Source organism: Rhinoraja longicauda, unplaced genomic scaffold (assembly GCF_053455715.1).
Source record: "Rhinoraja longicauda isolate Sanriku21f unplaced genomic scaffold, sRhiLon1.1 Scf000581, whole genome shotgun sequence".
NCBI lineage: Eukaryota > Metazoa > Chordata > Chondrichthyes > Rajiformes > Arhynchobatidae > Rhinoraja > Rhinoraja longicauda.
In genome coordinates, this window is record NW_027601797.1 from 36780 (window position 1) to 50184 (window position 13405).

Genomic DNA, 13405 nt, shown 5'->3' on the forward strand with positions numbered 1-13405 from the left:
GCCTGAAAGTGTAGCGGGGAATAGCCATTATAAAGTGAGGGGAAGGGGAGGGGCAGGAGCTAACGAGTGATAGGTGGATCAACCCAAGGAGGAGTTAGGTGGATCAACCCAAGGAGGGGTTAGGGGTTAGACCAGCAGATGGAGGAAGTAGGGGACCCAGTATGTGGCATGGATATGCCAGGTAAAGACATTATAGATCAGTTTGCTTTTTGAGAATTTCCAAGTATTGAGCCGCCAGATTTTTTTATTCCAAATAAAAAAAACATGGACACAGGGAACTGCAGGCACTGAAATCTTGAGCAAAACACAAAATGCTGGAGGAACTCAGTGCAACAGACAGCATTTTTGAAAGAAATGGAGAAGCTGTTTCATTATTGATCACAACGTCAAGGTGCTACCATCCAACTACCATGGGGCAGCACAGTGGTGCTGTCTGTAATAAATTTGTATGTTCCCGCTATGACCTTATGGGTTTTCTCAAGGTGCTTCAGTTTTCCCACACTCCAAAGATGTTGAGGTTTTTAGGTTAATTGCCTCCTGCAAATTGTAAACTGTTCCGCGTGTGTAGAATGGTGTTAGTGTATGAAGCGATCGCTGGTTGGCGTGAATTTGGTGGGCCGAAGGGCCTGTTTCCACTTTGTGCCTCTAAAGTAAAGTCTAAACTGACCAGGATTGCATATCACCTGGCTGCACCTGTCAATATCCATGTCTAGTTACAAATCTTCCAGGAACACCTTTCTTTCCACTACCCTTACATCTGATGCCTATCCTTGATCCTCTTAATTTATTATCTAAATGCTAGACCCAAAAATCTACCTCAATTTTTCTTGAAGGGGGAAGGAACGATCAACTGCCTGCGGTGTGGACTGCCAGATTGTGGAGTATGGAGGGGATTCCCCGACTGTCTAATTGCATGGTGTAAAGAGGTGATTCCCACACGTCTAATTGCATTCCACAAAGGTTGGATTCCCCCACTAGCTAGAATAGTAAACAAAGGCCTGCAGTATACCTTGAAATCGGCTGGAAAATATAAGCCAAGACTACAACAGTTGGTAGCAGTGTTGTATCTGCTACCACACAGCACCAGAGATCTGGGTTAAATCCTGACCTCGGGTGCTGTCTGTATGGAGTTTGCACATTCTCCCTGTGACTGCTTATGTTCCCTCCAGGTGCATTGGTTCCCTCCCACATCCCAAAGATGTGCGAGTTTGTAGGTTAATCAGTCTCTGCAAATTGCCCCTAGTGCAGAGAGCAGGATAACATAAAACAACTGTGCATGGGCGATAGATGGTCAGTGTATGCTGGATCTTTCAATCAAAAAGTAATTCAGGCAGAAGAATATTTTTGGTTACCAATGAACGTTAAAGTGTGCAGCTCCAGTCATCTTGGATATTCCGTTGCTGGGCTCCAGGATTCCTGCTTGTTTGGATTGATGGTTACTATAACTGTACTAGCTTTTCCATGTTAAGAGTTCATACACAGGTTGCATTAACATCCTCCAAACATTTCAGGCCCCATGGGGGATGGGAGCAGACTATTAGTAAAGGGAATAGTGAATCATGCAGTCTCTAGCCACAAATATGCTCACGGGTGTCAATTGCCATCAGCATCTGGGCTAAGGCACTGATGTAATTTCAGCACCTGCCTCCATTGGGCAGCACAGTGGAAGAATTGCTACCTTGCAGCACCAGAGACCCGGGTTCGATTCTGAACAATATGAAGTTTGTACGTTCTCCCTGTGTTTTCTTCAGCGTCTCCGGTTTCCTCCCACACTCCAAAGACGTACAGGGTTGCAGGTTAATTGGCTTGGATTAATTGTAAATTGTCCCTAGTATGTGTAGGATAGTGTTAGCTTGCGTGGACTCTGCTAGCCGAAGAGCCTGTTTCTACGCTGTATCTCTAAACTAACATAGCTTCACTTATCAGGATCCTTGCAGGTCACCACTCGGAGCTGTTTCCTAAACCTCGGCTGGTTCACCTTCTCCGGGCAGAATTACATCTAATTAGGAGCATTCTCCCTCCCTTCGCTATCTTAACCCATCCTCTGGTCGTTAAGCTCTCTGTACTGTTCCTCAAATGACCAATTAAACTCGAGGAAAATCAATAATCTTCCACGTAGGCAAAGCCTTTCAGATTTAGTGATTAATTCTGCCATTTCAGAAAAGCAACAACTCCGGCCTCACAATTTACAATCAAGATAATCTTTTTTTTTTGTCCTGCTATTCTCAAATCTTTTTTGAGAACTATTCTGTTCTCTTTCAGCCAGCACCACTAGAATCATGAGTCATCTTGCTTGATCTCCACCTTTCACGGGTTGGTTTTGTTCTCTGCACCTCACAAATTGGATATAAAAAGCAAATTCATTAAAAAAAGGTATGGGCAGTTTAGATTAAGGAATATAAAAGGTTGCAATGAGAGCAGGACAAGAAATGAAAATAATTTGCTTTTTAATTTGCAAAGAATGCACCCCCTCCCCCCCCCCCCCCCACAAGGTGCGAGACAGAATAATTTGCAGCAAACATCCACACCCATTTTGTTGTGATGGTTGTATTTATTTGGGCTCAGCTGGAGAGGGTTGCCATAATAGGCTGCTGAGAAGCAGTTGATGCACAGGGGGATTGGAGCTGGTGGTGATGGGTGGCAACAGGTTAGGTTGACAGATATGACAGGAACCAAGATCCACTAGCATCAGTTCAAACTAAACTTGTTAGATTCACGCCACAGCTGCAAGCAAGCATGCTCCAGACAGATTGCCTTATTTTTTCCAGTCATTCTAAAAATAAGATATCTTAAATTTGGCATTATGATCAGCAAACATTGTGGACCGAAATGACCGTTCCTGGTCTGTGTTCTGAGTTCATTCTGCAACCAATTGTTAAGAAAATTGCATTTGCATTGTTTAGAAAATTGGTGGATGCTCAATACCAATATCTGGAAGCGAGTTGTTCTCCCACCCCCTCCCCATATCAATCCTAGCTTCTGATCACGTATCTAAAGAGCTAACCTGGCAGTACCATTCTTGTTCGTTGTGAGAGCATTTGTCCTCTGTGCCACATGAATCTCTAGTTTTTGCTTCACCAAATAAGACTGGTTGAGGCCACCTGGAGAAATGCATTAAGCCAAAATCCAGTTCAGATCCCAGAGGGTTGTTGCTCATGTTTGAATGCTGGGGTATTGTAGATATCCTGCTGCACAAGCAAACTTCTGTCAAAGTAGCAGCTTTGATGTAGTAGTCACCTTCTCTTTCCAAAGCGAAAGATGCAACTGTGATGAGGTTATGACTTAATTACATCAACTATCTTATCTGTGGGATATCAAATTAGTGTTAACAGGATTAAGGCTGTCCAATTCTGAGTGAGCTCAAGGGCACAAGTGATGGTTTAGCTATGGGATAAGTGTGTAGGAGGGGGACAGCAGGTTCAGGCATATCAATACATAGCCGAACAGAAATGTTGTAAATTTACCTTTGACCATGATCTGTGGAAGGAATAAGAGTTCATGAAGATAATCTGAACCTGTCAGCTCCTCAAGTAGAATAAGATAATCTTTCCTAATCAACATATTGCTGAAACATCACAAATCTGAAAAATCTGCAAATATTAAAACATGAAAAACATGACTGATAAGATCAGATGAACCGCCTCCATAGATGCAGCCTGACCTGCTGAATATTTTATTTCGCCAACTCATCGCATTGTTGTTTGAAGCTCATGCTTCCGTGATTACTATGCTTCCTACACGTCAGTGGTTGGAAAGCACTTTGATTTTAGTTAAATATTGGGGAAACTTCCTCTCTAGTTGGCATATTTCACTGAATTTTTGTTTGAAATGCAACATTCACCAAGTTGGTATTCACCATAATAGCACTCAGCACCTCAATTTCCTTAAAAGTGAAAAATAATCATGTAGTCCCCATCATAAGGTGCAATGAACTTAAGAATATTCAATACAGATCAAAAAAATGATTTCTCTATGCAAGTTTAATATAAATTTCTAGAAATAGCATTCCATGTAAAGAATTTCTTAACATCCTCATCTATTGCACCTTTCATCTTCTCAGTGTTAAAGTTCAGTTGTATATCGAGGATTCAAAGGGATCAGGAAAATAAATTAACGTGACACAGTTGGCAGTAAACCTGAATTGAATAGATTTGAACACAGCCCTCAAAACAAGAAAATTTGCACCATTAAATTCAAATTAAACTTCAACGGTTCCCCTTCGTCAATGAATAAAATTTGCACAGCAGCCTTGTGGAAGCTCCATATTTAACAGGGTGCTTGACATCTTTCTAATTTGACTGTCATATGAGGTTGAAAAGACTAGGCTTGTATTCACTGAAGTTTAGGATGAGAGGGGATCTTATAGAAACATATAAAATTATAAAAGGACTGGACAAGTTAGATGCAGGAAAAATGTTCCCAATGTTGGGCGAGTCCAGAACCAGTGGACACAGTCTTAGAATAAAGGGGAAGCCATTTAAAACAGGTGAGAAAAAACCTTTTCACTCAGTTGTGAATTTGTGGAATTCTCTGCCACAGAGGGCAGTGGAAGGCAAATCACTGGATGGATTTAAGAGTTAGATGTAGCTCTAGGGGCTAGTGGAATCGAGGGATATGAGGCGAAGGCAGGCACAGGTTATTGATTGGTGACGATCAGCCATGATCACAATGAATGGTGGTGCTGGCTCAAAGGGCCGAATGGCCTCCTCCTGCACCTATTTTCTGTTTCTATGACATCTAATGTTCCATTATAACCACTTCAACTCAGTTCAAGCGTATCCAACTTGTCCTGTCTTGGCACTTGAATACCTGCTTGTCTGTGACATTTATTTAGAATATGTTCTTTATGCAAGCCATGAAATCAGCTGTGTAATATTTCATGTGGTTTTTGAAGGTTAATATTTGACTTCAGAATCAAGTTGCAAAACATGTTGCTACTCAACAGAACACGATATGGAAACTAAAAATCACATTCTATCTCAAACTGGAAGCCCACAATAATTGTTGAAAAATGATCGAGTCAGCGCAATACAGCATGGATAGGAAAGATCTATGTCTGAAGAAGGGTCCCATCCCCAAACATCACCCATTCCTTCTCTCTAGTGATGGTGCCTGTCCCATTGAGTTACTCCAGCATTTTGTATCTAACTTCCATACCGCATGGAAACAGGCTGTTCAGCCCAAATCATCCAAATTTCTTATCCAAGTTAATCCCACTTGCCTATGCCTGGCACATATTCCTCCAAAACATTCCCATCCATGTACCCGTCTTGTTTCTTTTAAATGTTATTGCGCCTGCCTTGACCACTTCCTCTAGCAGCTCGTTCAATGTACATACCACCCTCTGAAAAAGTTGCCAAAATTCAGATTTTGTAAAACAATTAAATCAAATCTTAAATTGAGTTGCGAACCAAGTAGCACAGTTCAGGATTAAAATTAAGACAAAATTGTGTAGATTAATCCAAGGGGAAGTGAAACTACTTATAAATGGCAAGAATGGATGGGGTTGTAATCAAATAAATATTGTGCTAGACGTTCAATGATGGCCATGACTAAATTTGGAGACAATATCCTTCAAGGAACTGGCTGCCTTTTATACATTTTCAGTCATTTAGATTGGTTTGAAGGATTGTTGAACAAGCCATTACTTCGACTTTAATTTGAATATGTGCAAACAAGTTAGAATATTGCACATTTCAAACACAATGTATAAACAAGCAAACTACAGGGATTACATTGACAAATGTTTACATATCCTTGAAATGATCAATCTTCTAAAATTTAGTTTTTTCTTTGAATTGCAGATGGTGAAACCACCCTAGCTTCCAATTACTGTGGAAAATGCCTATCTTCATTAAGCTAATGTCTTTTCATCTTCCAGCTGCATCTCCCAAAAAAATCCAAACAATTCTTTTGAATCTCTGTTGTGCCAGAACTATTTTAAAGACTGGGATTGAGAGAGCAAGGGGGAAAAATATCCCAATACCATCACACAAGCCTCTCCATCACTGCTCCAAATTCTGAATCTTGGCTACATATGGACACCTACAAAGTTAAGTTCTCAGCAGGGAATAAGAATTGGTGGGGAGTTCTACATCCATTCATGAAACTGATTGAAACCACATCTAAAACTACTCCACCGCCTTCCCTACTCCCATTTAATATGGGTTCATTTTCAGTGGTTCAGAAACTTTATTTGCAGTGATTCGGAAACTGTGTGTCTGAGGACATGCGTCAATAAAGACTTGCAAAAAGATAAATGTTTAATTTGTGTGTCAATGTCACCAATTTAAGTCAATTAGAATAGAAACAACTTATACAAAGGGGAGATAACAAAATGAGCAACAAAAAAATCCCTCCATCAATATGGCCCCACTGTAGGAGCTGAAAAGCCCCTTCATCCTCAATTTGCACTAAATATTTGAAAGGATAGCAGTACGACGTTGAAATCCAAAATGATAGTTCAGCAATGCCTTACCTTGAAACCCTGTAAATGGGTTTTTTTCAACAAGTTAATTGCATAAAATTTAATGCCATCCAACATTGGCATTTATAAATCTTCCATTCTTGATTAGTACAGGTGTCAGAGGTTATGGAGAAAACGCAGGATAATGGGGTTAGGAGGGAGAGATAGATCAGCCATGATTGAATGGCCTAATTCTACTCCTGTGCATTATGACCTTATGACGCCATTGCAGTAAATTCTGCTTAAAATCCCAAAAGAATGAATTCCTACTTAATGGTTTGAATTTACTAAAAAAAATTGTTTGTCAAATTGGTTTCCAAAGGATTCATGCACTAAAAATCAACTAACTGTATAATTTGCAGATAAAAAATTTAATTAACACCATTAACACAAGTGAAACCTGTTTGTTGCTGGAGGGCAGTGTAAATATTCAACACAATGGCATTGAATTTTAGCCACTGATTAAATCTTCAGATACTTACTGGCTTCTTATCAATGTTTGGATCAGATTTCCACCATGTTTAAAAGCTTGAACATAAAAAGCAGCAAGAGTTAAGGGATTATATAAACAACCCATCATTTTCTGGGTGCACAGAAAGTGTATCGAAATAAGGTGGAGAGAAAATAGCAAGATGGTGATCGATAGAAGGCAAGTGAATAAAGCAAACACTTATGCATCCCAACTGATTCATCTTTTCTACCTTCTGTTTGCACCTTCCTCCTCCACAGCTGTGATGTGGACTGATCTACAAGCCTACCATTTTGTGTAACTATGAACACCCCCCCCCCTCCCCCAAAACTACAAAATGAACAGAATTTAAAAAAAACACTAAAGTTGAAACTTTATTCACATTTATTTTTGCTTTTAGTGTGCTCACGGAAAATTAGAACACCTTAAGCAGAGAAGTTTAATAGCAATTTTGTAAGCAAAGTTACATTCCATTTCTAAGTCAAATTGGTCAAAGCTTCTCCAGTATTTACAAAAAATCATGATAGACAAGATGCTACACAAAACGCATTGCATCTGAAGAGTTTTCCCAATTGTCAAAGACTGAAAAAAAAGCATTGACTGCTGTAACCAAACATACAACAGTATATAAACAGCAACCATTCCACTTATCACAGCTTTTCATTTAAAAGTTTTTGAAAGATCTTCCAAGATGACTGCAATTTTACAAAATGGGCAGGGTGAAGAGTTGCAAACTTCATGTGCTTCTTGATATTAAGTTTTCATTTATACATAATCACAGTTAAAAACACCCTGCTGTAATACATAATTACACTTTTAAGGTCATGAACCAGCAATAAACAATAACGCCTATACAACTTTTCCTTCTTCTACTTATCACGTTGACTTGTACAGCTAAAAATGAGATAAGTGAAAGGTTTCTATGATTTAAATGTATTACTAAAACTATTGATTTTGATACAGATTTCCTTGTTTTCTTGTATTAAGATTTAGTGTTGTAAACTGTATGGTATAACTTTTGTAAGATGTGATTTTTTTGTTTTAAAAGTCTAATCCTTTACATCATTAATTTGTGGCACATTTGCTTGGCAACTACACCGCTGCATTGTGGTTTTAATATTACTTCATTTACATTTCACCCAGGATTTACCCACCCAGATTATCCACACCATTGGACGTGTCCATATATTGACCACAAAAAAAATTAAACTTGTATAAAATGATGCAAAATATGCAAAAACAGTAATACTGATGCAAAAAAAATGACAGAGCGAGGTTTGGGGCTCATCTCTGCCTGTTGGAATGGTGGTAACAGAATGAATGCGCTGGGATTTTTTAAAATTAAAAAAAAAAAGCCTTTAAAATCCCTGGTCAGACAGTTCTCCAAACCAGTACCTGGCACCACTCCAACAAACAAACATGGAAAAAAGGTCCATTTGATTATTACTCCAGTTTGGGGCTCTTTATTGGTTTTGCTCTACCGACTCGGTGGCTGGTGCTGGACTAGACTCGGATGGTGCCTCCTCTGGCACAGCTGGCTCTGGGGCTGCGACAGCTGCTGGTGCTGCTGCTGGTGCTGCTTCCTGCACGGCTGTAGATGCTTCAGCACTAGGGGCTGGGTTGGACGAGGTTGCCTCTGCCGTGGGTTTCTCTTCGCTGACCTTGGGCTCCTCCGGAGCTTTGGCTTCCTGTACGTCCGGCCTTTCGGCAGCCTTCTCCTCTGGCTGAGCCTCTGGCGAGGCAGTGCTATCTTTCTTGGCCTCCGCTGGAGCAGCGGGAGTGGAGGAGGCGGCGGTGGTGGAGGCTGCAGCGGCATCGCCCTCAGGGGCGGGCTTGCTCTCCTCAGCGTTGCCCGCATCGGCGGCCGCCCCTTGCTCCTTCTCACCTTCTGCAGAGGCGGCCGGGGCGGCGTCAGTGGAGGCAGCGGCTGCGGCAGTGGCAGCTTCACCTTCGCCGCTCTCCCCCGTCTCCTTCTTGGTTTTCTTAAACGAGAAGCCGCTCAGCTTGAAGGACTTCTTGAAAGAGAAGCGCTTCTTCTTCTTCTTGGGGGTCTCGCTGTTGGTGGGGCTGGCGGCGGCCGCCGCTCCTGCTGTTGCTGTGGCTGTGCTAGCCCCTTCCTCGGCTTTGCCCGAAGCCTCTCCATCTACCGCGGTGGTCTCCGGCACTGCCGCCGCCGCTGCCGCCTCCCCGCTGCCCTCCTGGGGTTTGGTGGCCGGGGTGCTGGTGGAGGTGGCTGTGCTGCTCCCGCCGGCGGCCGCTGTTGCTGCCGCCTCTCCCCCTTCCTCCTGGGGCTTGGGCTTGGTCTCCTCGGCCGGGGTCGCTCCGTTCGCTTGCACCTCCTCCTTCTCCACGGGCTCCTCGGAGGCGGAGGAGGCAGCGGCGGCTGCCGCAGGGGAGGGGTCTCCGTTCACCTTCACATGGCCGTTCTCCTGCGGATCGCAGAAAGCGAGAGAGAGAGAGAGAGAGAGAGAGACACAGAACAAAATGGTGGGTTATTCAAAACACCCAGGAGAGAAGAAGCGACATGTACACAAAATGGCCCGACACTGCTTACGTATTGTAGTGAGGAGGAGGGGGGAGGAGGAGGAGGAGAGGCGCTTTGTTTCTGCAGCCTGGGCTGTCAGGACCATTGGGCTGTCAGGACCATGTCCATGGGCTGTGTGTGAAACGGGCACATCCCCTGGATGCAGCCAACAAGGTCATGGGCAAAACCTGGGAGCAGCAGGTTCGATGCCGGTTCCCGTCCTCCACAAACAATGAACACCGTATTTTATGTCAAATAAACCAAGATCTAGCAATAATAGCAGCCACCGCCACTGAACTGTTCTCTGTCTCCCCAACCACCCTGCTCGAACTGTCCCGATTTTTGGCATTGAGGGAAGCAATATTTAAAAAACGGGCCATGATTATGCACGGTATTGGACCCTTTGCATTGCACGGTTTTGGACACTTTGCAGTTGCACTGAAGGCAGCAAAAAAGGGCACTGGACGCCCATTTTAAAACAGCCACTGTCGTGGACGGTATTTGTACGTTCTAATGCGCGATCATCACGGACAAAGCAGTACCCTTTGCAACTGGAAAAGCAGCAGCGATGTGGGGGTGGGGAGGGAGGACTTTTGTCCAAGTGTCCCATTGGGTGCTCACGTGCAGCGATGCCATCTGCCCGTGTTGGAAAGTGTGGGGGGAGGGAGGGAGGGAGGTTTAAGCCCAGCCGGGTTGCCACTAGGAGGCGCGCCTGACCACAGCTTGAGCCCCGGACCACTGGCGGCTCCGGGCGCCGATGGCAGGCAATCGAAGTCCCAGCCTGGATCAGCCGAGCAGGACCTGTTCACTCACAACTAACAACGTGGGGGTAAAAACAGAAACCAAAACCAAAACCAAAACCAAATACACACAGAAACCAAAACCGAGCTCCTGTTACTGGGGGCGACTGGACGATTTTGTGATTGGAGTCGTTGTCCCCGCAGTCACGATGGACTTAGTGTGCTCTTACTCTCACAAAGAGACACAGCGAGGCAATCACGCCAGTAGCCCGCGTTTGCCGGTTGCAGGGGGGAACGCGCCTTTTAAACCCCACTCCACTCGAAAAGGTGTTTCAATCACTTCACTGCCAAGTACATCCACCTCGCATTACAAATGCATCTACACCACCGGCCAGGCGAGATGAATCTTCAACCCCTACTACTATACCCCGACTTAAAATATCAATTGTTCTCAACATATGTAACCTCTGCTCGGCAAAATCCACATCGAAGCAACACTTGATTTCCATCAACCCTCGTCCCGCGAAGTCACAGACACACGAGCCCCATTGCCCATTTAACATGTTTATTTTCCACGCTTAAGACATCTACAATCTCAACGCTGACCCTTTCTCATACACCGACCGACACGGCGGAGTGAAATCGTCCCCCCGTCTCGACCACTTCGTTTAACAATCTAACCAAACGATCCAAATCACACAGCGAACAGGATCAATCGAGCCCCACATATCGAGGCTACTCTTTGTTACAACGATTCCCCACATTTCTTGTTACAACGAAGTTACTGGGTGAAAACCCCGCATTCCACGAACCTCCAACAAAACGATCCAAGGAATATCTAAATCTATATCAAAATGAATACAAACCTGTCCGTTGGTTTTAGTAGGCGATCCGGCGGCAGCTTCCACAGCTTTTTCAGCAACAGTTTCGCGATTTGCAGCGTTCTTGGAGAATTGGGCTCCCATGCTTGTACAACAAAGAAACTCCCAGCCAGCGAAAGAAAGAAAGCGAACAAAGACGCCTGGCTTTTCAATGCTACACACACACACACAGACACACACACAGGGACGGACAGACAGAAGGAGGAGTGGAGGGGGGGAAAAAGCCGGATCACACCCCTAGGAAAAAAAAAGTCGAAGTTCTCTGCAATCAAACCTTATGCAGAGCAGCAAGGAAAAAGGGGGCGAAAAAGGCCACGTTGCAATGGTAATAAAAAGATCCTAGATTTGTAGCTTTTGCTTTTCGACAAGGGGGGAAAATGGAGAAATCTCCCTGAGCGCTAATAACATGCAGAGTCCAACGCCCAAATGCATAGATGAATGGGCTACTTAGCAATGACGCCAACCGAATCCAGCCACTTCCAATCACAGCCTTTCAAATCCAGCACTCCGCCAATCTCAGGCTACCAGGGAGGGGCTAACAATTGTAGCAAACAATCAAGAATATTTTCTCGCCAAATGTATCGCTGAAAAGGTGCAGGGGGGAAATCGGGGATTTCTTACTGGTTACATTGGGCTGGACTAGATTTGGTGCGGGATGCAATATGTATATGTAGATTTGTGTGTATATAGATATATAAGTGACATGCTAAGCAGGTTTAATGTGCTTTCCCTCTCTTGGATTAAATGGTTCACACAGCTAATTGGGTTTCAATCAAGGGTGGTAATTTCTGATGCTGGCGATTTGTGATCTAGTTTACTGATGGTAGTGAAAAGAAACACAAATGCCCGGAAGATATACACACAGCGACAAAAGCATTTCTATTCGCCTCGTCAAGAAACTTGGTTAAACATTTGGATTGCTATCCCTGCTTCTCATAGCCAACAAAATAACCGCTGCCAACGAAATATATTTATCAAATGGCGTCTCTCCCCCTGAATGTGTTTTATGCTCACCATTCTGCTGATAGGGAAGCACGCTTCGTTACTATATTACAATGCAATTGCATCTCGTGTGTAGACCCCAAATGGGAAGAATATGCACTTTTTTTCTATCACTCTCTTTGTTAAAGTATATATGGGGGGGGGGAGAAAAGGTTCTACTTTGGATTCCAGCCGACGAAGGAGTACGTGAAATGGTTTATTAAATGTGCCTCTCCACCAGTATCGTTGGGCTACAATTGGATCTGCCATCATCACTGCGGTGCCGGAGTCTGCTTTTTGATCGTCTGTCTGTGGTGTCCGAAGAGGCTCGCCACACATTTCGAAGCTTAAACAAATGACTTCGCATTGACGCGTGGATAAATTATTGATTGATTTCCTTCTGTCCCCCACCCTTTGGGCTGTAACCACATTCTCACAGGGTGCTGGCGCTCTGTGGTAGGAGGTAAACTCGCAGATGTAGATGGTGTCTCTTGGACCGACGAGGAATCTATACCTGTGGGATTTTAGTCCCGTTTGTACACCGTCCCTTCAACCCCGACACACACGCATACACACACACGGTGGAGTCTGTGCTACAGTGAGTCTAAGCTCTTTGCCTGATTCCATAGGAAAAGAACTGCTGGTTGCCATGGCGACTTCCTTCAACCCAAGGATGACCCAAAGAGAAGGAACGAAGTGGATAAACCTTTAAAAAAAAAGATCCAGGCTCTGATCGCACACAGCACAAAGAGAGCCATACAGAATACGGCTTTGTGTATGTTGAAGTGACATTGATTTGACTGGGACACATGGCTCGCAGTGTGAAAGATTTTAATAGTAAGCGTTTTCCAACACAGTGCAAAACAGCCGCCCGAGGTTTGGCTCCCTGACTCCCCCGGGACCCCCTCTCCCCACCCCTCCGCGCTTTCCGCAAAGGGTTAACCTGGGAGTAAGATATTCGACTGCCACACACACTCAGAAACCAGGCGAACGGCGACAGGGCTTCTTTTGGTTGGAAGCTGCCACCAGATTTCTCTCTGGGGAAATGATCTAATCAATATTTGGTCCAGCAAACCACGTCAAAACAAGGCGTGGAAAAATAGTGCAGCACCCTTGTTCACTAATCACTAAGAAATGAGCGTGTATGTGGCAAAGGAGTGAGGGATATTTTGATACTAAATGGAAATGGGTGTATGTTTACACAATCTGGCGAGGTAATGTAATTTATGTAAAGACTAAAGAACAATGTTGAAATATGGATGTTCTACATGCATATTGATTGATGTTTATAACAAATGGTAAACATGCGATGAGAATTGCATCAGCATTTCTCATCGCGTATTT

General features: G+C 43.8%; 1 protein-coding gene across 1 annotated transcript; it reads right to left on the reverse strand.

The window, feature by feature from the left end:
- Nucleotides 1–7301: 7301 nt before the first annotated feature.
- Nucleotides 7302–11522, reverse strand: LOC144591110 (uncharacterized). Its single transcript, XM_078395427.1, has 2 exons — nt 11066–11522; nt 7302–9364 (listed from the first exon to the last, which is right to left on the reverse strand). Exons 1-2 carry the CDS (start codon nt 11162–11164, stop codon nt 8399–8401), a joined length of 1065 nt encoding a protein of 354 aa, XP_078251553.1. The 5' UTR covers nt 11165–11522; the 3' UTR covers nt 7302–8398.
- Nucleotides 11523–13405: the final 1883 nt, after the last annotated feature.